General features: G+C 36.3%; 1 protein-coding gene across 1 annotated transcript in view; it reads right to left on the bottom strand.

Annotated features, from left to right (window-relative positions):
- Positions 1 to 6,767: 6,767 nt before the first annotated feature.
- The window catches only part of LOC121423704, a 41,584-nt gene continuing 24,500 nt past the window's right edge, over positions 6,768 to 23,851 (bottom strand). The window contains exons 6-10 of the mRNA XM_041619134.1: positions 20,295 to 20,371; positions 17,524 to 18,612; positions 16,002 to 16,078; positions 11,701 to 11,820; positions 6,768 to 7,564 (exon numbers count right to left, since the gene is read on the bottom strand). Of these exons, the coding sequence (XP_041475068.1) occupies positions 7,367 to 7,564; positions 11,701 to 11,820; positions 16,002 to 16,078; positions 17,524 to 18,612; positions 20,295 to 20,371 (1,561 nt within the window). The 3' untranslated portion in view covers positions 6,768 to 7,366. The remainder of the gene's footprint in view (positions 7,565 to 11,700; positions 11,821 to 16,001; positions 16,079 to 17,523; positions 18,613 to 20,294; positions 20,372 to 23,851) is intronic.

Raw genomic sequence — 23,851 nt, 5'->3', positions numbered from 1 at the left:
TAAGACATTGGAATGTATAGGTTCCTTATATCTCTAATCACTTGCCACTCTAAATCATACTACCGTAACAAGACCGTGACAAAATGCACATTTAGAATAAATGGATACCAGTATGCTTGAATGGTATTAAATGACTAAAAGGAAAATCTGGAGCGGGGATTTTGTTAAAAATACTATTAATATCGCTCATGAGGAACCGTTTTCAATGATCCAATATCAATCCTGTGCTTTTGAATTGAACCCTTCGTATTTACTTTTGTTGAAGTACTACCCACTTTGAATACATTTGTCTATTGTCAAATTTGAGAAGATATAATATCGTTGTACAATGTTTTAGAGGGTATATACAATTTTCTCTTTATAGGACTTGCATTTCATTTTAGTGAATGAAACTATAAAACATATCTTTTCTCATACAATACCCAGACAGGGAAGACATTTTGACCTAATAGATAGAAGTGGAGAAAAAAAATCATCAAAAATAACTAATATTGATACATTAAAATGTTGCTTTCTATGACTGAAATTATGATGTAAAGGTACCAATCCCTTTTTTGTACACAATTCAAGTCCTGCCTTGATAAATTATCTAAAAAATATGAAAGGTATACACCTGGGGAGCCTGTCAAATGTATTGCTGTACACATGCATGACTAAATCATTTCCAAACACCCCCTAAACAAGTTTTTCACAGGCTTCATTTACACATTTTGGCCCCTTTCAAAACCGCTCCTTTTTAAAAAATCAGTGTTTTTGATACCCTTAACGAGTGTAAGCGCGGCCCACGTCCAAAACTGAAAAACACCCCTTTAAACTTTTTTTTTGGGTCACACATGTGTACAGCAATATATTTGACTCCCCCACCCAAGGTATACATTCCCAGTGAGCCCTGCATGTTGCGCCAACTGCCCGTTGAGTACGATGCTTACGCAAATGCCACGTTCTGAAAGCTCAAACCGTGATGACTCTCAGTTCTCGTATGCTTTGACTGCTGTTCAAAGATTCTGGTAGGTTGGCTAATCCTTCTGCTGTGTAAATTGACGTCAGGGGAGGTTTGAGCCAGTGCCGATGTAGCCAATAGCAGCACAGCGTATATGTACCATAGGCGGATCCAAGGGGGGGGGGCCCGAGAGGCCCGGCCCTCCATTGGTGAAGGCTGGATCCGCCCCTGTGTACTGAGCATGTGCAACTGGCTGATGACAGATGCATGCAAATTACAGTTTTGATCTTCGTAATGAAGATGGCAGAACAGCATGCAACAAAATTATCCAATAGCCCCCTTTCGAAACCTGGGAATGTTTACCTTTAAGCGGCCGTTACACATTGTGTGGACTTACAAATCATTAGTCGATGTTTCATCATTTAATCACATTTTTTATACCAACAAATGTAAATTCCTGTTAAAAAAATAGGGTTACATGATAAAATGGCTTGCGATATGCATGCCAGATCCATTGATCCTATTAACCACAAATATGGAAAGTCAGCAATAACGATGTCTGAAAATGCATGTTGGTTCAAAATATTTCCGAGATGTGATGTATAAATTCATCATCTACTTGAAATTTCAGTGTGCTTGTTTTGTTGAGGGAGGACATTGTGCAATTTCCTGTAGGAAACACAGTGACGATGGAGGATTTCCATGATCTGGCCTTGTCTTACAAAGAGTTACCATTGATCCAATCAATCGTAACTCTGTGGAAATCCATCAGTGTCATAATTTTTCTACAGGAAATTTGCAACACGTCCTTTGTAAACAATTGAAAACACACCAAATTGTCAACAAATCAATGACTTTATGGATATACACTCATATCTAGAATTTTTTTTGGAACAAACATGTATTTCATGTTGATTTTGCTGGCTTTCCCTAGTTTCGATTGATCGTATCAATCGCAATTCTTTGAAAGACGGGCCCCAAATCACTCAATGCCTATACATTCATTGTTTTCTTTAAAATGCAGTGTGCTTCTCTCTGTTTACAAAGGACATTGAGCAAATTTCCTGTAGAGAAACTTATGATATTGAGGGAATTTCATACAGTTGAGGATGATCGGACTAATTTTATCTCTTGTAAGACCGAGGTATGACAACCTCTTCAACCACACATTTTATCAACCACCTGAGCCTATCAAAATAGGAACAAAATCTTTCCAGACAGGCTCTGATATTTGATTTTTTTTTCAATGAGAAAAAAAAATACATAGCAACATTTGGCAGGGGATAGATGGAATAGGACCACTATCAAAGACATCTCCCTAGAAAGTAGTTAAAGAACAGTCATCCTCTCCATACATGTTCTACAACAGCCAATCTTCCTTGCCACAAATCTTTTGAATTTTTTCTCCAAAATGAAGGGTTGAATATACCTGAAATCCTCATACTGCTTTTGCCCATCACAGCACAAAAACAGATGCTTAAAACTGCACCTGCATGCATGAATGGGAAGGGGGTGCTTACTTGGAAGATATAGCACTCTTGAAAACTCACTGTGAAGTTGTAAGCCTAACTTAAAAAACCCAACCAAGCATCTAAACGTGAAATCAAGACAGAAAACAAATAAAAACATAAAATGAATTATAAATTAATGGTGTATATTTACCATCATACGATAAAATTGATACCATTTCATAGGAAATAAATGTTTCTCATTATATTGAGCTGTCTATAAGCTTCCGCATTTCAAGAATTGCTAATTAGGATCTATATGTAATGTATATTGTAAAACAGATTCTGATGAAAATAAATGTCAGAACCTGCATGTGGAAGGAAGTACAGTCAGCCTTGTCTAGATCACTTTGAGGGCCACTTGTTCAGAAACAATGCAAGTTTGGGTACCTGGAGTATAATTCAATATTGACACAATACAAAAACCTGTCTGAGTTTTTTTCTGCTCATAATAACATGTATTCCTGTCCAGGCAAAATTTATTATTATTTAATTTCATTTTCAGGTCTTGCTTTTCACAATTTACTGCCTGAATCTTCAACATTGGATAAGCATTAACATTGCAATGAATGGGGATTTTCCAGGGCTACCTTTTTTTTCAAGTTTCCAGGGCTCTTTTGAGCATTTTGGGGGCTTAACTGCCCCCAGCCCACATGTCAATTTTTTCCTGTTTAATCCTGTCTCTCTCAGTGGTGTCTAAATACAAATTTCACTGTATAATCATTGTCATCATAAAGAGATGATGTATAAAATTTGACACATAAACCTACTATGATTCAACTATGTCATATAGATCTGTACAGAGATGGGTCACTATTATTGCAGGGGGGTGTTTCACAAAGATTGAAGTATGACTTACGAGTCACACTTAAATGCCGACACGTACATGATATGCAACGTGCAATCTTACTGATTAATACGCAATAGTGCGCGTCCTCTTCGCTTGATCTGACCAATGCAGTTGTGCCTTTTATAACACACACAACTAGGCTCTAAGTCATACTTAAATCTTTGTAAAAACCCCTGCTAATCAAAAATATCATGGGAATTAATTATCCCATCACTTATACAGGAACCTCATAGTTCCTGAAATGTGGCAGTGGAAACCATATTACAAGCCATCCCTTAAAGAGAAATTCCAGTAGTTGCAGTGAATACTGATTTCATGAGAAAGTCTGTAAAACAAGGCTTAATTGTCAGTATATCATCGAGGATCTAGATCTGGTACAGTTACATAAACTGAACTTTGTGAAATCTTGAAATCTACGCTGAAAAATGTTCACAGTGAAGATCACCAACACAGATAGGCACACGTGGGACAGTGTATTAATATTGCTGGAATAAAGACCCGACGGAAGTGACAGAATCCGCGCTTATTTTGCTTATTTCTCAGCAATTACACAATTTCTTCCAGAATCCTTTGGTACATATTTTTTATTCATACAAACAGACACTTCAGTGGTCATTGTATTAGATTCTGTCAAAAGTCATTTTGAGGTCGTTACCAAAACTGGAATTTATCTTTAATTTCAACCTCATAATGCTGTTTAATACAGACCTACATTAATACTGTGTTTACAAATATGTGATTACCATACTTAGCAAAATTGACTAAATTTACACTGGACAAGTCCAGCAGACTCATATGCATGGGGAAAATTATATTCTTTTAACGATGAGCTTCGATAGAATACAGAGATAATAAAACATATAATTCAGTAATGATGATCATCAACAAAATATACATACATTGAATAAATTATATCATTTAAATTTGATATATTTCATTCTAAAGATAGATTGTTAGCTTTCCTAATGAATGAAATTTCATGCACAGATATTTCAGTAAACGAAAGAAATTTTATCTAAAAACAATGAGAGCGAGTTGAAATTCATGGATACGGACTAGGTAATTCTATATTCTTTTTCTTGTATATTACAGAGCATTTAGTTGAACGTAACCATGGTCATATTGGCACCATTGACTTTGAAGAACAATTCTATAAGTACCCAGATAACTCATTACAATAATTAAAATTCCACCTAATATCCCACATATTAAAAAAAATACAGTATATTGTTTACATTCAATTCTAAACTGCACAATCCCATAATCAATTAAAAACAAACTAACTAAAAATGTTTCATTTTATAACTAAATATAAGCACTCTTTAAACAAGAACCTTGACATAATATACAAAGAAGATAGTACACAATCAAATTTTGGATAAACTATTTTGTACATTAAGATAATAAAATAAAAATTCTTTCTGTGATAAAATGGAACAAAGAAATATCTAAAATAAATTTGCTCGTTCGAAACACTTTGTGGAGGAAAGATAAGTACACATTCAAGATTTATACACCATTACTGATACCTCCTCCTCCACAACTTTCAAATATAATGCAATCAAAATAATTCCATGTCATACTGTACACACATGTATAATTCCAACATCTTATTTCATACATGTAGATACTTGCTTCATATTCACACATTTTACAAATAGGAGCACATGAAAGTAAACATGAATATCATTTCTGTGGAAAGGGTTCATAAAAGTTTCTTAAACCTTTTTAGATATGAATGACTTTAATGACAACTTGAATATGGTATTAGATAAATGATTTTTTTTTTCGTTCAGCCAAAGTTAAACATTTATCAATAGATAAGATTTTTAGTCAAAACAATGATTTTCAATATTAAAGACCCAGACTACTGACCACAATTTAATAAACTTGAGTATTTTGTAGAGTGGATTTGTTGCTGTAAATCAAATCTGTATTGTTGTCATTATTGAATCATTAGATAATAGCTACTATGTTTCAATAATAGGATATTTTCCATCCAATCCTAATTCATATGCAATTCACAAACAGCTTTATGGAACACCCATCTTCCAGTCAATAAAATTTACAATAATATTTCAATCATTATCCATACTTTCAGTCAATTTTGAAAAAAAAAATCATATGATAAATATTAAAATACTGTCATTTATGCTGGTTAGCAAAATAGCATACTAATATGATAATCACCATCATTACTGTGTTGGAACTTAAAGCATGGATATAAACTCACTTGCATTGATATTTGATTCTATAAAAAAACCCACTTTAAAATGAATTCCAATCAAATTTGTTTCAAAAGTTAATGTGTGTAGTACATGTCTTTTTTGCAATGTTAATAATCAACAGAGAATATGATTGAAATATCATTTTAGACGGTTGTGGGTAGACATACATGTAGCATTGAAAAGAATGAAATGGGTTTATAATTTTCCATTTTTAAAGAGCAATATTAATCACATGCATCTCTCGAAAATACTAGGACACAATTTCAATGCATTCTATTTCTACCCATATAAATAAATTGACAGAATGGTTTTTAAAAAAAAAAAATTGTTCATAGAAACAGCGAGATCATGGGAAATAAGTACTTTCACAAATCATAATGACATCACACTTTTTTTGAAAATAAAAAATATTAGAAGACACACAAAAAACAGAATAAAACAAAATAGATAACAAGATTTTATATACACAATGTACATAACAAGGGTATATGTATGTAAGTACATAGCATGGCAGTGGAAAATAGCAGCAGACATAATGCCTGAGATCTCATGAAAATGTGTCCTTGTACAATACTGCCATCTCAGGAAAATTAAGGACAATGTGAAAATATCCAAATTGAAAACTACAGTAAGAACCAATAAGTATACAATTTTGGCCTAGTAGTACTTTCTACAACTAATTAAAAAATATTGTCTTGAATAAACAAATATGTAAGTTGAGTGAGGGACTTTTAAATGAACAGATCATTAAAAAACACAATTTGTACAACTTGAGTAAAATAAACTTTAAAAATTAAGAACAATGTTGTGTGTACAGGAAACTGTAAAAATGAAAACAAAAAAGAGAGACTTACACCATGGTAGCTGACCAAGGATTCAAAGATACTTTTATGAATTTGGGCCAATGGTTGCAAGTGATGTCATCAGTTCCCTCATTTACATATTGCCTTTTAGGAAACTCAGCAAAAACAGAAAAATACCCTTTCATCTTAAAATTCACAATTGATATTGATGGGTTTTTTTTTTTAAATTGAATTAACACCTGTATGATTTTTCTCTTTTCTTCAAATCAACTTGGTGCCGTGGACTTGACCGTTTTGAAAGATTATACAAACACCAGATTTATTTCAAGTCAGGTGTTGTGGGGGTGGTGTTTGTGTAGTGCAGCGGTGTGAGAGATCATAAATCAGAAAGATAAAAAGAACTGAAAAAAGCCTATTAGTTTAAAAGTTTAACTCTCACACCCCTGGTAGTGTGCACTTCAGGATATGCACTTTGTGCATTTTAATTCAACACTCTTCTAATTGGGACAGACATGTATTTTGGACTTCTGTGACTTAACACCCTGGGCTTTGCCTCAACACCAATCTCAGCTTACAGTACCAAACCTGAAGCCTCCCTAAAAAGTCATTAATTTGCATTGCCAAGACATAGCCTGTATTTATCTAGGGTTTGCCGCATCACATTCAGCTGATTCCAAGAACGGCTTAGTCCTCAGATTTCATTATAGGCTTGAAGTCCTCTACCGCAGCATCACTAGCAATCCAAGAAATAGCTTTCTTACACTAGTTCTTTGTGGTTGATCTTCAGATTGTATGACAGAGGCGGTGAGTCTTCTATTCTCATGATGTTCTTGATTTGATAAAATTTATACCCACAACAATCCCTTGTGACTTCTGGCTATTTAACAAGACAAAATCTTCAGATTCCTTGATGAGTCTCCCATTCTCATCAACATGACGCACCTTGAGGTACATACATCTTTCTACTCTTTTGGTGTTGATATTCTTGTTCCGACTCTCTTCATGCCTTGTGATCTTACAAATCTTGGGTATGATCCCTAGCTATCTAAAAGGACAAAGTCTTCAGATTCCTTGACGGGGGCGATGAGTCTCCCATTCTCATCCACATGACGCACCCTAAGGTACCTCTCGGGTCGGTTAGTGTTGGTGTTCCTGTTCTGCCAGTCCCCGCATCGTCCATCTCTAACAATAAACATGGGGTAGTCACTAGCATGAGAGCCGAGGGGTGATACAACCTGGGGAAGATGAATAAAGAAAGGATTATTAAGAAGTAATCTAAACCAGGTGAATACGACTTGATTTTTACAGGATTAGACTGTGGATGGTCGTTAAAATTGTGACTTTCCGTGGGGCAGCAAATACAACCACGGTTCTTGGACATGATAATATGTAAAATATTATGAGTGAATACATGCAACATGTTGCCATCGGTAAATTCTGCTCCTGACCTCAAAATTAAAATAATAATATGCGAAATCGTACCATTGATTCGACTGGAAATTCCGCCATTCACCCCGTGTGTTAAGGACTTCCGCGAACGCGCGCGAGCGTGTACAATGCATGTAACCTCGTTCGCGTTTATTTTTTTATTCGTTGTACATGATATACGTTATAATACAGAATGTACGATGGCGGATAAGATGTCGTCGTCTTCGTCGTGTTTTGACAGCGAAAATGACGATTTATCACTAGCAAATATATGCTACATGCACGTCTTACCCAAGGAAAGAGGGCCAGTAAATTCCTTTCAAGTAAAGAGCTAGAACAAATTTAAGCCTTTGCTGCATTCGTTGATGTAGACTACCTGGGACTTCAGAATAAAAATAGCTATTCGTGCAGCAGAGAAGTTTGCGATTGACTTGCATGCAGCCCGGCCCCGGGAGACCAGCCCGACCAGCATTTCAGCAAGATCCGAATGGATCAAAATAAATATAGATGTACCGCGTTTACATCTTGCCCAGAGCCAGGTCAAACATCGTTCGTATCACCAGCATTCAGCAATCAAGCGATCGAAGGTAATTTGTTTTCACTTTGTGCTCTTGCATTTCACTCTCTGCAAAAGTGAAGCGGTGCAAACTTTGATGATTTTTGTATAGGTCTACATCTAGATTTCTTAATTGAGTCGATGAATAATGTGACTCATGACTTACTTCGTCTTCTATTCATACGCTTGTAAATGTGGCGGTGAAGTAAGTCATGACATGAGTCACATTATGTATCGATTCAATTAAGAAATCTAGACCTATACAAAATCATCAAAGCTTGTACTGCTTCACTTTTGCAGAGAATGAAATGCAAAAGCACAAAGTGAAACAATTTTGGCATGGACAAAGATCGCTATAACAAGGATCACCATCTCAAAATCATCCTCTGTATCTTTTTCACCTTCGATAGCTTGATTGCTGGAATGCTGGTGATACGAACGATGTTTGACCTGGCTCTGAGCAAGATGTAACGCGTTACATCTATAACGTTAGTTTGATCCATTCGGATCTTGCTGCAATGCTGGTCGGGCTGGGCAGGAGCGTAACAGGGGTCGGTGGCCAGGAGGGGCAAGAGCAAAAAAATCTCCGGTCTTATCAGGGGCAGATCCAGGATTTTCCAAAAGGGGGCAAATTTTTCAGAGGAAAGTTTCGACCAGCCCCCCCCCCAAAAAAAAAACGCCAAGGTAAACAAGATTTTGTTTATGATTTTGCATGCTTATTTTTTAAAAATAAAATCACCTTTTCATGACAATCTATCTGTTCTTTCTTTCCTTTTCCAGTTTTCACTTATGTTTTTTCTTACTTCCCTTTCCCCCTTTCCTCTTTTTTTCGCCTTTCCCTTTCATTCTCCCCCTTTTCTTTTTTCCCCTTTAAGTTCCTGGTGAACTCCGCCAGGGGGGATAGCTTGCCCCCCCCTGCACTGTTAAGCCACTGCTCCCTGGGCCGGGCTGCATGCAAGTCAATCGCAAACTTCTCTGCTGCACGAATAGCTATTTTTATTCCTAAGTTCCAGGTAGTCTACACCATGCACCAACGAATGCAGCAAAGGCTTTAATTTGTTCTAGCTCTTTACTTAAAGAAATTTACTGGCCCTCTTTCCTTGGGTAAGACGTGCATGTTTTTTTCATTTTCGCTGTCAAAACACGACGAAGACATCTTATCCGCCATCGTATATTCTGTATATAACATATATCATGTACAGCGAATAAAAAAAATAAACGCGAACGAGGTTACATGCATTGTGCACGCTTGCGCGCGTTCGGGGAAATCCTTAACACACGGGGTGAATGGCGGAATTTCCAGTCGAATCAATGGTACGATTTTGCATATTATTATTTTAATTTTGAGGTCAGGAGCAGAATTTACCGATGGCAACATTGGTGCATGTATTCACTCATAATATTTTACATATTATCATGTCCAAGAACCGTGGTTGTATTTACCGCCCCACAGAAATGAAAAACTAGAGACATTTTCCTTGTCCATCCCAAAGTCTAGATGTAGATTTTCTATATCTCGCAGACTCAGTTGTCACAAGGAATTGGCTATGGGTTATTGCAACTTGTTACTCTCGAACAGGGAAAGAAATTATATTTCAATGAGTGCATGCACAGAGGCAAAGACAAAAAGGGAGAGGAAGAAGAAAGAGAAAGAGAGAGCCTGTAACAAACAGGGTGGAAGGCAGTAAATTGGGAGTGAAAAAAGATGGGTGTTTCAAACAGAAAGAGAGAGAGAGGGAGGGAGAGAGTATAGAAGAGGAGGAAAGAAAGAATGCAAGGGATGAGTGGACAAATAAAAATCTGAATAAGTATGTGACTGAAAGAAGGTGGAAAGACAGACAGAGGGAGTGAGAGAAAGAGGAGATAGTTTGTAATAAAGGGGGAGGAAGGCAGTAAACTGGGAGTAAAAAGAGGGGTGTTACAAACAGAAAGAGAGAGGGAGGGAGAGAAAGAGAATAGATGAGGAAAGGAGGAATGCAAGGGATGAGTGGAGAAATTATATCTGAATAAGTGCATGACTGAAAGAGAGTAAGGGAAAGACAGACAGAGGGGGGAGAGAAAGAAGGAGAGAGTCTGTAATGAAGGAGGTCTATATATAAAGGAGTGAAAAAATGGTATGTGATACAAAGAGAGGTGGGGGAGGGGAGAGGTAGGAGGGGAGAGACTAGAAGAAAAAAAAAAGAATTTCCCCCTTTTTCATTGTATTCCTTGTATTGTCTTCATTTTGCCAAATAGATAATAATTATGGAGCTCAAGGATGATTTTCTTAAAAATAGAAATGAAAGTATGAACAAATCTATAAAGGAAAGAAAGGTGTGAAGTTGATTTAAAAAAATAACCTGATAAAAGAAAAGATAGATATAGATAAAAAGAAATAAAAACAGAAGAGGTGTGCTTCTAATTGATGACTCATCCAATAATCATTAGTAAGGAATTCCCCTTATAATTAGCATGTGACAATTCCTTCATCGATGTCATTGGATACACATGCTTCCTTCCTAACACTTATTATCTTGATTAAATATGTTCTTTTCCATGAAAATATACAATGTAATCCACAAACTTTCATCTCTCACTCCACTTGAAGTTTGATTTATGAAATTTTCAGTTTCAAAAGTCCAAGGGCCCTTAATGGTCTGCGGCAATCAAATCGAAACACATACAGTGATTACCGGTATACTATTACTTTGTGAGGATATGAATTCTATTATGAGCTCTTTTTATCTTGTTTGTAAATGAAATTCTCTGATACAATTTCTTTCAGAAGTACTTTTATGTGGGAGATTCTGGCCTCTGGATTTGCATGACCCAACTACTGTTGTACAATTACGGTAAAAGTAAATTTCTATAGGTTTTTTTTATTAGAAAAAAAAAGTTTATTTACCAAAAATAATAATTAAAAAAAAAATTATCGTAGTTGCAGCAAACAATGATATTCATGAGAAAGTCTTTATAATCAATATTAATTGTCACTATATTATCATATATCTAGATCTGGTACATTGATGTAAAATTATGTTTGTGAAATCATGAAGTCTTGGCTCAAAACCGATAATTTTGATGATCACTAACACAGAAAAGCATATGTGGGACAGTGTATTAATATGGCACAGAAAAATACCCGACATTTGAGGGAATTCCATGCTTAAATTTCTCAGCAATTATGCATTTTCTTCCAAGGTCCACTTGGCACACATTTTTCATTCATAAATACAAACACTTGGGTGATAATTTTATTGGATTCCGTTCAAACTCATTTCAAGAACGTTACCACAACTGGTATTTATCTTTAACTGGTAGCCTTCTACATGTAGAACCAGGTAGCCCCTTTACAAAATCTATGGGAATCACATGATTCGGTACTCAAAGGGTTCATTTCAAGCTTACCGTCGGAAGTTCTCTGCATAGTTGTTCAAACTGTTCCTCCGTCCTTATATAGAAACCAATGGTACAGCTAGGATCCATCTTAGAGATGCTCATCTTACGCGGTGACATACAATGGAAGGACTGAAAAATAGAAAGTTAGGTACAAGGTTAGTAGTATTACCACATGAAAATACTGGGAGCACTTTCAAAGTTAAGAGTGACTCAGAGCCGCACTTAAGTTCCATGTTATTTAGTTCATGTACCATTAAACATCTGTTGCTACTTTCAAAGGACTGGGATACGATTACCCTGGCTTTACCCCAGGAAGCTTTTTACAAGTGCACTAGCATTTCAAGGACTAAATTCCTACCAATAACCCATTAACTTCACCTGGTCTAAGTGCAGCAAACTGTGGAAAATTTGAATGAGTACTCGACGTACATATCTGCATTTTGCAAGTGCTGCATGAGAATGTGGTTACATTTCAAATGTGAACTCTCCTACAAGGCTTTTCCACATTGCAAAATGCCCCATTTTTACCCCTGTAAGAACTTTATGTTCATATTGCAAACCATTTCATGATGGGCTAAAGTCAATGATTCCTGGAATAGCCCATATCACTAAAAAGAAATTGGGTACACTTGCTCACATGGGACCAACAGTGCATGATCTGAATAGGAACTGACCTAAAAATGCACTAGATAATACAATTAAAAATGATCATCATCTTTAATGATTGCATTATTTGCATGTTTATGTAGCTTGAAATGTTAATAGGGAATAGAAATGTAACCACCTTTATATATTGTGTTTATATTAGTAAATAAAACTATTTTAAGTTGAGTAGGACACTACAATGAATATATCATGGAAAGAGAATACTCTAAAAAGCGAACTATACCGCTCCACCCCATTCTTCAATATAAAGACAAATACCAAAATGCTCCAACAGGAAATAATCAGTGGGAAGGGGGCGTGTGTCATAGACATGATTACATGTAACTGGACGCTGTGGAAAGTTGACTTTGCGGAGCACATAATATAACTGACCAGCCTTCAATTAATCAATTATCAAGTTAACCCCTTCTGACTCGCTCTGCAACATGTAACAGCAGAATAACAAACAAAAAACAACAAAGAAATGAGTGTCACTGGCGCACAATGGCTGAAGGGTATACAGATTTGCACTGTCATATCTGTCCAAAGCCTGGTTTTGTTGTTGTTGCCAGGATGGGATTATTTCATAATGTACATGCAGGCGCGGATCCAGAATCAGACTTTCATGGGGTGTGAATGTCTGCAAAATTTGACAAGCAAAGAGGGTCATCATTCACAAATTAAAGGCATATCATCTTTTAAAAATTGTGACAAGCAACAAAAATTAACAAACAAAATTAAAAATATCTACAAAGAGAAAGAAAAGTAATTGCTCATTTGTGGGGTACGCAATGAAGGTAATCTATGAGCTGCATCGTTACATTTCAAAATTCTACGGGGTGCACCCGCACTCCCTGCCACCTCCTGGTTCCACGCCCGACGTGTATTACAACCACTGAATTTTTAATGGGTTTTGGGGTCTCTATACCGCTACAGTTGACATTTAAAAATGAATTGTCAGCAGGTCTTCAACAAGAACACATCAGCAAGATCTAAAATGAAGTACAAACCAGGCACAGCAACGATGAGTTTCAAGCACTATACTCATATCATGACATCCTCAAGTAATTTCCTCTTTGAATATGAAAACATGCAGGAAGGAGGTTGGACATAGGAGAGAATGGATTGAGTCATACCCTCTACAACCTAATGACAGACTCTATGAGGGCTATAGTAGTACAAACCATACTCTGGAAAACGGCCTAGAAGATACATAAGGGCAACAGGCGGTTTTGCAATTGCCTGAAAAATTCCCTAAATTTGACAGTTTGGGGAGACCATTTTTAAGAGTCACAGAAAAATCTGTCACGAACAATATACAATAGTTAGAAAAATCAATATTCTACTTTAGCCAGTAAAATAATATTTTCATTTATTGTTAAATTGCTTGCTGAGAGACAAAGTAGCATATATGGAATAAGAGATAGCCCCAAAATTTCAGCAATCACCAAAAAAGGAAAATAAAAAACAGCCCCCTCCCCCTCTAAAAAAGATTTTTTTAAAAATTTCTTTCCTTGTCTTTATTAGATCTAATGGGGAAAAAAAACTCCAGAAACAAAATTTGAATTAATTTCACATCAATCAGAAACATATAATTTTTTTGGTCAAAAGTTGGATGCAATTGAATAAAGGGATAAAATAAAGGGGTCCTTGGTCCCAGCTTTTCGTATTTCATCCCAATACACTATGGAAAAAAACAGTGACCAATGATCTACTACCAAAATGTGTCACATAGATAGAAATAAATTTTAGATTGTAACATATTATTTGTTTTCCTACAAACTTGAGACATTTCTGAATTTAAAAGAAAATCTTCATACAACAGAATGCAGGATTCAAATTAATAAGATTAATAATGAACAATTCTTGTACAGCACATATCACATTATGATCATAACGTTTCTCTCCCAAAGGACTTGGATATTATAAACCTGGCTTTAGCTTGGCTGCCATAATTAACTACAGCGCACATGCATTTCAAGGATTTAATTCCTCCCGCGTACCCATTTATCTCAGCTGGGTCGAATGCAGCACAAAGTGGATAAATTTTTTTGCTGAAGGAAACTCCGCCATAGCTGGGATTTGAACCCATGACCCTCTGTAGTTCTCAAAATTTAATGGGGATTCTTGTGATCAAGGCAGTTTGAAACCACCTACTATTACAGTAGTCAGCAGAGTGTGCTATTAATGGATCTAGGAGACACTAGATCATTATCCATCACAAAAGTCTGGATTCACCAAACCACAGTATTGCTCTGGAGTTTAATTTGGATCATCATCATTCCCTGATGATCAATCAGTCTATCACGTTATGTTTACTGATGTTATCTCTCAATTTTCATGTCTAGCTCTACCCTCCTACTGCACAACCATATCCTGCAAACCTTCCCCCCCCCTCTCTCTCTCTTGCTCCTCCTCCTCCTCTTCTATCCAATTACCTGTCATGTAAACATTTCCTACCCCCCCTCTATCTACATACATCTGTCTACCCCTCCCCTCCCCTCCCCCACATCAAAAACCTTTTTTTCTTCTTAACTAAGTTTAAGGTCAAGTCACATCTTTGTGTGCCAGACTTACAGGTGAGTTGCAGGTGATTACCCTCAACTCACCCGCAACAAAGTCTTGAGCATGTTCAAAAATTTTCTGCATGGACTTGCGTGTGCTTCTACGGGCAATCGCTTGTGAGATACGTGCGAGATACTGTCAATGCGGGTGACTTGCAGGTTACAAAAATAATTATCCGCAAGTCACACGGCAGAATGTGCACAGAACGATGTGACAGAGCCTTTACATTGTTAGAGTAAAAAATGGAAATTAAAAATAATATCAATCCTATTTTATTCTGACACAAGTTTGAATTTACATCTAATATAGTAAAATACCTAAAAACATGTCGAAGAGCTGCTATTTTAGCATTGACAATGTTTTTTCTTCTCGTTAATGTACATGTAACCTCTCTCTCCTCTTTCTCTATCTCCCTCCCATCCCTCCATCCTCCTCCTCCCTCTTTCCCTTTAACCCTCACCCTCTCCCAAACTGTATCCTCCCGTCCTCCGTCTAATACAACTCATCTCTTACTGTCACATGAGATTAGTTGTATGCCAGCTGATACCACACATCCTGATTCGTAATCCCACACAAAAACAAACACATGGGACTTTTGTTCAGACGTATGCAGACTCCAATCCCAATCATCCCATAAACATGAAAAATACAATACATGTAGTCAGGTACATGTATGCCAGCAACAATGTCCTATGGGATGTAACAAACAACAACTGATGTTCATTGTAATGAAATATTCTTGCTAGCCCCTCCCACCCCTCGGAAATCACCCCACCAACCCCCCCCCTAACAAAAAGAATCCAACTACAAATTACCCTTCATTATTGCAAAGACCCAGGACTTTTCTGATCACTTGTATTTCATGAGATATCGTTCTCCTGAAAGAAACCAGGGACTTTGATTCCTTCACTTCTCCTTTAACTCCATTATTTTTTCCTGCTTTTGGAAATTTTATGGGGTTCGATTGAACCCCCCCTCTCTCACCGATCACATTTAGCTACAGACTTGATTTTATATATTTGCAGGACATGAAAATGGATATATATCTAATTCAGGGAATTAAACCCTGGGAGGGGAATGGGTGTCAATGATGTACCTACCCATAAGGGGAAGTCCCTAGTCTTCATATCCACCACCTGTTGACAATAATGAGGGTCCAGATGAATCAACTTCTCCTCTGTAAACAAAGCACATGTAAAGAGATGGTATTACAAAACCAAAACAGACGGGTGAATTATTTCAATTGAATCTTTACTGGTAATATCTCTTGGGAGTCAAGAGGGAATTATTGGATGTGCATGTAGCCGGGGGGGGGGGGGGGTCACTCAACCATAAAATTGGTAGATATGTGCCACGGGCAAGACTAAAAACGGGGGCTTTGGAATGGCTTATTGTAAAAAGGAGGTTCATCGTAATGAGCTTCAGAACTACAAATGTTTGTGAAAACGGGGGTCCTTAGAATGGTTTGCCTGCGTGTGAATGCATATGCATCCATATGGAATGGGCACATGTCCATGCAGCTAGCCCGGAGGTACGGGCGCATGGTCGGACAGCACTCTGCAGTCCGTTTTTCAATCACTGCGGCCAGAATGGCGTAACAAAAATTATGCAAAGCATTGGAACAGATTTCTTTTTTTTCTCGATAAGAAAAAAATGCAATGCTTTGGAATGGAAATTTGAGTGTAAAAATGGGGTCCTCTACGCGGCACATACCCACCATACATACCAAGTGCCCCCCCCCCTCGTGGCATGTGCGCTGCAGACAGCACGAATTGAAAATAGACACAAATGTTATACGTCGCTTCATGCAGATGCCATGTTCTGAATGTCCTAACACTGAAAATTCTTAGTTCGCGTATGCTTTGCTCTATGCAGATCCTGGCAAGTTGACTCTGCCCCATTCTATTGTGTGAAGTGGCATCAGCAGTGTTTGGGCTAACGCCGATGTAGCCAAAAGCAGCGTATATGGTTCCTGTTCTTTGCCACTAGAGTATGAACAGCTGCATGCAAACTACAATGGCAGTGAGTACAGCATCATGACAAAACAGTCCAACAGCACCCTCTTGAGTTCCTGGGATCTATTATCTTTAATATATGAATCCTCTGAACCATTGCCTTTGTATGTGATTTTATAGAAAGTAGAGGCTCAAGAAGGGAAAACATCCAAGGATGTGATGCTCATCCAGCATACAGCAAAGAGATTCACAAATAGTTTGACTTTAACCAAACAGATATTCTTATGATTAAAAGTTTATGGATAGTAATTATTTTTTCACACATAATAAGAAATTGCCAAATACAAATTACTACACTGAGGCATTAACTTGCAAGCACAAAAATTTGTCAACAAATCAAGATGTATTTTGCGTAAATTTTGTTAGAATAAATTGCAAAAATCAGCTAAATAACGTCTGCAACAAGGTTTGAAATTCTGTGTAGACGATGTTTGAACTCAAGTATGATATTGAATAGAAATATTTTAGGGATGAATGCGAGAAACATACATGTACCTTCCCATTATGATTAGCCATAGTGTATATGGTAAAAAGTTGTACTATAACCATGATAATTTTGTACTGATACAATAGGAATCTATAGCCAAGAGAGTAACTTCATCCCTACCTTGAAATCCAACAAAATAGAGTGAGTGTTTTGGTTTTCCACCGATGATACCTAGGCAGCTCTCAAGAGTGAATAGTGATTGGATTGGTCTGATGTAAACAGGGTTCACCTCATCACCACCTAACCTCACTGGAATCAAGATAATGACAGCACACCAAGGTTTGTCGCCCTCTGCTGATGTGCTAGTCCTTGACCTGGACGGTTGGACAGGAGGCTCTCCTACGTCTCCAACGGATACATCATCATCGGTAACATTGCTCTTAGGGTCCATACCTGTGGGGTTTGGGGGTGGTTGGGGATGCAAACTTTTGGGGACACTCTCATCGGAAGAAGTTTCTGATCTTGAGGAACTCTCTGACGTTGATTGATGCGAGAGAGGAGAGCTTGCATAAAGATAATTTGGAGTTCTAGTCCTCACTTCCTCTTCACTTGAACCAAAGACATCCTCGTCCTCAATGTTTGATATTTCTGACACATCCTTCATCTCAACACTAGCTTGGGCAGAATCTTTTGTTCTCTCATCCTCTTTCAGGTCACTGGCAGTACAAATATTAGGAGCGAATCCATCTTCCATACTCAATCTGTCATCACTACTAGTCTTTGAGAGTTCTGGACAAAGACCTACACCTGTCCTCGCAGGTAAGCTAGTGCTGTATCCTTGGCTGCTTAAACTATTTTTGGCATCTAGTCTGTGCACATTTGGGTCTTGAGGTACATCCTTTAGACTGCTAGTACTTGTGACATTGCTGTGTGAATTGTATCCATTGGAACTGGACCTCGATGATGTCTCACTCCTACCTGGTCCGGAGTACATGCTTAACACCCTCTCATGACTTTTGGCCAACCTTGACCCAACCCTGGTCCCCATATCCAAACCGGAAGTACTCTGCCTTTGATCTTTGGTGACACGTGGAATGCTCCCTTGTAAGTGTTCATGGTGTACCCCAGGGATGTATGTTGGGACCGTGTTTGGACTGGTTTTACAACGTACAGGGGAACTATCCTCTGATGATGGTATGTCTCTGTACACGGGTTGCAGTCTCTTTTTGGATTTACTTCTGCACAGATCAATCACATCCTGCTTGTATACTGTGAATGAAAAGAGATTAAAAAACACAGATAAATAAAGTTTTAAGTCCATTTAAAAAAAATAATATTCATGTAGTACTCTACCAAGTTTTGAAAACTCCTTAAATTTTTAAGAATATTTGTGGAAAAAAATCAATATTTTGTTCAGTATAATCAAGAAATACAGTATGATCTGTACACATACAATTTTGCAATATAATTGGTTATCAGGACCCATCAAAGCTGAGAAGGGGGATGGAATCCCTCCCTCACAATTCCATGCGGTTACCCTTGTTTTTGCATGTGGACCCCAGGCAAGAAGAATGAACATACATGTACTGGATCTTTTACAATTACTCCCCCCCCCCATGAGTAAAAAACATTTTAAGAAGTAAGAAAGTCAAGGGGTAAAACATCCCTTCCTGATCTTCTATCATGGTTAAAGAAATTCTTCAAGTATGACAAAGCCATACATCATTTTTTACACAATATTATCATTATGATATCTTGGATGATTTCAAACATAAAAGATTCACTGGAAATTAGATCAACAATTTCTTTCCCAGTCAGAAAAATAAAATGCTGATGACTCCCTGAGATATTTTTTTTCATACATGTGCAATTATGTACCAGCTTTTTCATTCAAATAAAATCCAGGTAAATCTATTTGATATCATTACCAACTGAGCACTGGTAATAAATCAAATGAGTAAAGTTAGTTAAATGTAATGTAATCTTAGCCACAACAACACTCCATTCTCCTCTCAATAAACATCATTTCCCCTACAATATTCTTATATTACAATATATTTAGCCGTTATTTTCTTCATCACTTGAGTCACATGGTGTCACTTGAATTGCAGCACTTATACATTATTATATTTAGGTATGATGGTGATCTCCAAGTCTGCGCACCTAATGAATTGAGTTAAGATTCAACATGAATTACTTTTTATTTCACAAAATCTTTCAGTTGATAATTTTCCTCATTATGAGAAAGATTACCAAATATCTCATAAAAATTTTGAAAGAAATATATGATTTTCTTGAAAAAACACCTCAGGGGGTCATTTTTAGTTTAAACAAAAAATGGTACCTCATTTCTGTGCACCCATTCACTTTGCATACAATTCATGGATCTTGATGAAAAAGGCTGCATTTTGAGGCCTTCACATGAAATGCCCAAAATTCATTAATTTTGTGTCAGATATTAAATGAATATCTTTCTATGTATAGCATGTGTAAAGTCTGTGGTCGTCGTGTATCTTCTTTTAGTTTAATCGCGCAGATACGAGTATGCGCAGACAAGGGGGACTACGCAGCGTTAGGGGAACTTGCCATACTGTATACTGTACATTTGATGAGCCATGTCTTTTAAATGTTTGATTGATCAAATGTGCTCCCCTTGCCCTTGCAATATTTGTTAATTACAGAGATGAAATTCCATGGCAATTGGATATACAGTGCATGCCAGAAAAAAATGAAACCAAAGAGTTATTAATGTTTTCAATATAAATCACAAAAAAGATTGACAAATGACAAACTATTTCAAAGCTTAGACCCTTTTTTTCAACTTGTGTCAGTTATATTATAAAGTATAAAGGTTGGGTTCATGGGCTTTTGCCTGGACACTGGAATCAACAGATGCAGGGTTGCAAACTAGTTAATACCGGTACTGTATGGGTTAATCAAGTAATACAGACCTGTGCAGTCCTGTGCCACATAGATACAGACTTCTCCTAAAAGTGGGTTGAGTTCATCAGCAGAATCCATAGCTTCCCTGAAATATATGGAATAAATCAATATTGTAATAAATCATTAGTTAAAATAATGATCACTGAAATAATAAGATACCATAAGGTGCTCTCACACTATAGCATTGATTAAGGTTGGTCAATATTGGTTGTGCGACAGTTTGGTCAAATCTGGACATCTGGACCAATATTAAACTTGTTCAGTGTACTTTACCACATACACTGTACTATGTACATGTATATGATCTAGGACTATACTATATCAGTATTACTGCCGGTGGTAAGAAATGGTCAATACAAGTCACATAGACACCGTTTTCATATTACTTTCCAATTTCTGGAAACCGGTTTAGGAAACCAGTTTGGAAGATCACATTGCTAGCATTCCCATTTGATCAGACGAAAGTGGTTTCCAAAACCACTGCACATAAAGTGGTCTTGTTGCTATGGGAATGCTCTTAGTGGGGTTACATGTTTCATGTGATATTCAAATCAGCAGCATAGACATTCTATACACAGTGTGTGGAGTAGCCTGCTTAAAATGTGCGAAGGTCTATTCCCTAAGAATGGTTGTGTCCTCATTAACGATAAAACCAGTTTAACGAGGCAAAGCAATCTTGAAAACTACACCGTGAGGTGGTTTTCCGAAATGGTTTGGAAGATCGCTTCGACCGTTCTCATGACACTTTATATAGTTTCCAGTTTTAGGGCGGTAATGAGAATGGGGTCATAGATTTGGTCCACTAAAGCTATTATTCTGCGCTAATAGCATTAAAATGGGTCAGGGAACACTGAAGCTACTTTACTCGCATAAGAGTCCAAGCTGGACTACTGTTATCACGGTACAAACAGATACCATTTTGTCAAAGTTATCAGAATAGTTTAAGCCTATACGTTGTAGATTGAATCCCTGTATTCTATTTGTTTATAAAGTGAGATGAGCAGCTGAATAGTAATCAAAACTAAAAATAACAACACGAATTCATTGAAAATACATTGTACAAACTATACATGTATGCATGACTCTTGCCATGAGTAGCTTAACTAAAAGTAATTTTTTTGAAATCTTCTATCAGATATATTTCGGCCACATTTAGCCCTGGAAAGAAATATAAAATTAAATGAAATCACATGCATCTCTGAGGATTTATATAAATATAAATATATTAGAAAAATCTCTGCAAAAAAATTATCAAAGGGGAAGTTCACCCTAACAAAAGTTTATTGCAAAAATAGCAGAAGAAATAATAACAAATATTGCCGAAGGTTTAATCATTTAATTTGTGACGTCATCTGTGAGCAGCATTCCTACATAGCAAATGATAAAAAAATCAATGAAATGTAATTTTCTCAGAAAATTGAAAATGGTTTTACTGTACCTTTTGTATATCAATAGACAAATAATTTCACACCAATTTCTAAAAAAAAAACAAGTCCCCACAAACCATTGAAAAATTGAAATTTATGCATTTTATATTAAATAACATATATGGGACAGCTGCTTGATTATGACGTCACAAATCCCAAACTTAGAATTGTAATAACTTTCTTAATTTTTATTGGATTTTTCTCAAACCTTCACCAATATTTTTTTGCTATTTTTACAACCAACTTTATCCAGGGTAAACTTCCCCTTTAAAGGAAGCAAAGACTGAGCTAGTAATTTCCTTTGGCTGTAGCAGGTATCATGAACTGGTTAAACTAATCAAACCCTTGTTATGTAATCACATACTATTTCCCTTTATCATGAGAAATATTATTCCTGTACATGTTTTTTTCTCTCTAATTTTCAGTGAATAACTCAAGATGGCAGAGAGGCAAGTATGCATAACCGCTTCTAGAAAGAGTTTTTTTTTCTTTTATTTAAAAAAACAGAACAGATATCTACTACATAATTACATTTGTTTTTAGGAGGCTGCACCATACTAAAAGCTCCGCTTTTTGAGCAGCCTCCTCCATTTCCAAGCTGCTAATATGATAATCGTATTTATATTATTTTATGTAAAAAAATGCTATGTTTTATTGATTATATGTTCTATATTATAATGATTATTGTATAAAGAAAAATGTAAATGTTGGAAATGGAAATAAATGAAATGAATCCCAAACTCTTAGCATTTACTTGTACAATGATACTCTGATGCTTTTTTCAAGGTATTCTTTTTTTCTACATGTATATCCACCAATGATGTACATCATATACACACATATGCCTCATAAACAGACCTGCAGAGAATGACATTCAAAAGAACAAACCCTGATGAGGTAATCTACTATTACGGATCTTTGAATTATCATTTTCACAGGATGTGTATGCAATCGAGCACAATCAGTTTCTGTCTGATAAAATCATATTCACAATTTTGTTTTATAGAAACTGAATGAAAACTGACCATGTGTTGAAACTATTGTACATGTAATCTGTTTCACAGAAAAGGTATTGTGAAATGCATCAATAGCTTTATTTATTTATTTTTATTTATTTTCATTTTTCACAAAAATATTCCCTATCAAAGTTACTTTTAATCATAATCAATTTTCTTTGTAACTACACTACACAAAACTATGCACAATTACTTCTACACCATGAATGTCACTATCTATAACTTATTTTGAAACAATCTCAGCAAAATAAAATACAAATAAGTTATTAGAATATCATGAGATTACACATTCCATACTGTACATTCTGAATACTCAAACAGTCAGGTGATATATGTATACACACTAATAAAAATAGATAAAACAATCAGACATTAGGATATGAGTGTAGTATGACCATGAGAATTTTAGTTTATATTTTATTTCAATTATTGTTCATGCGTATGTTTACATTCTTGAAGCGCCATGAGCCCTGAAAGCAGGACTTGTACAGTAGCCTCTATCAGGCCTACCAACCTGTAAACATACAAAATAGGAGTGATTCATTTACAAAATAGGAGTCACAGCATATTTCCCATAGATGACTGTACATAATATATGGACAAAAAAAGGAGAATTTTCTTTCCCTATGATATAATGGATATTAAAAATTTCCAAAAAAGGAGTAACTCCTTTTAAAAAGGAGTAGTTGGCAGGCCTGCTCTATTATTGTTTTTGGGTGTACATGTACAACCTGCTGGTTACTATTATAGAAGAGAAACATGTACCTGTTCCTCTACACACTGTATCAATCAGTGGGTCAGTTCAGCCCTTGGGAAGGGCTTCCTTCTCTTTTCATTATCGAGAGGACATATCAAGGTCAAAGTTACACTGTACTTTCAAACCATTACACCTCTCTATAATATGGTTCAACCTAAAACATTCCCCATCATTTCTACCAACAATTCCAATTTTGTGAGTAATAACAATAACAGCCTGTTTTATAGATTTATATTGAGTTCATCTTTCAGTATAAACAATTTTAAGGATTGTACAGGCATAGCACAGCAACCACTTTAGGCCAAGCCAACCCCCCCCCACAAAAAAAAATTACATATGAATAAATGGATGGATAAATGAATAAA

The sequence above is a fragment of the Lytechinus variegatus genome, chromosome 11, assembly GCF_018143015.1.
Source record: "Lytechinus variegatus isolate NC3 chromosome 11, Lvar_3.0, whole genome shotgun sequence".
In the NCBI taxonomy this organism is placed as follows: Eukaryota; Metazoa; Echinodermata; class Echinoidea; order Temnopleuroida; family Toxopneustidae; genus Lytechinus; species Lytechinus variegatus.
This window is presented reverse-complemented; position numbering and strand designations above follow the sequence as displayed.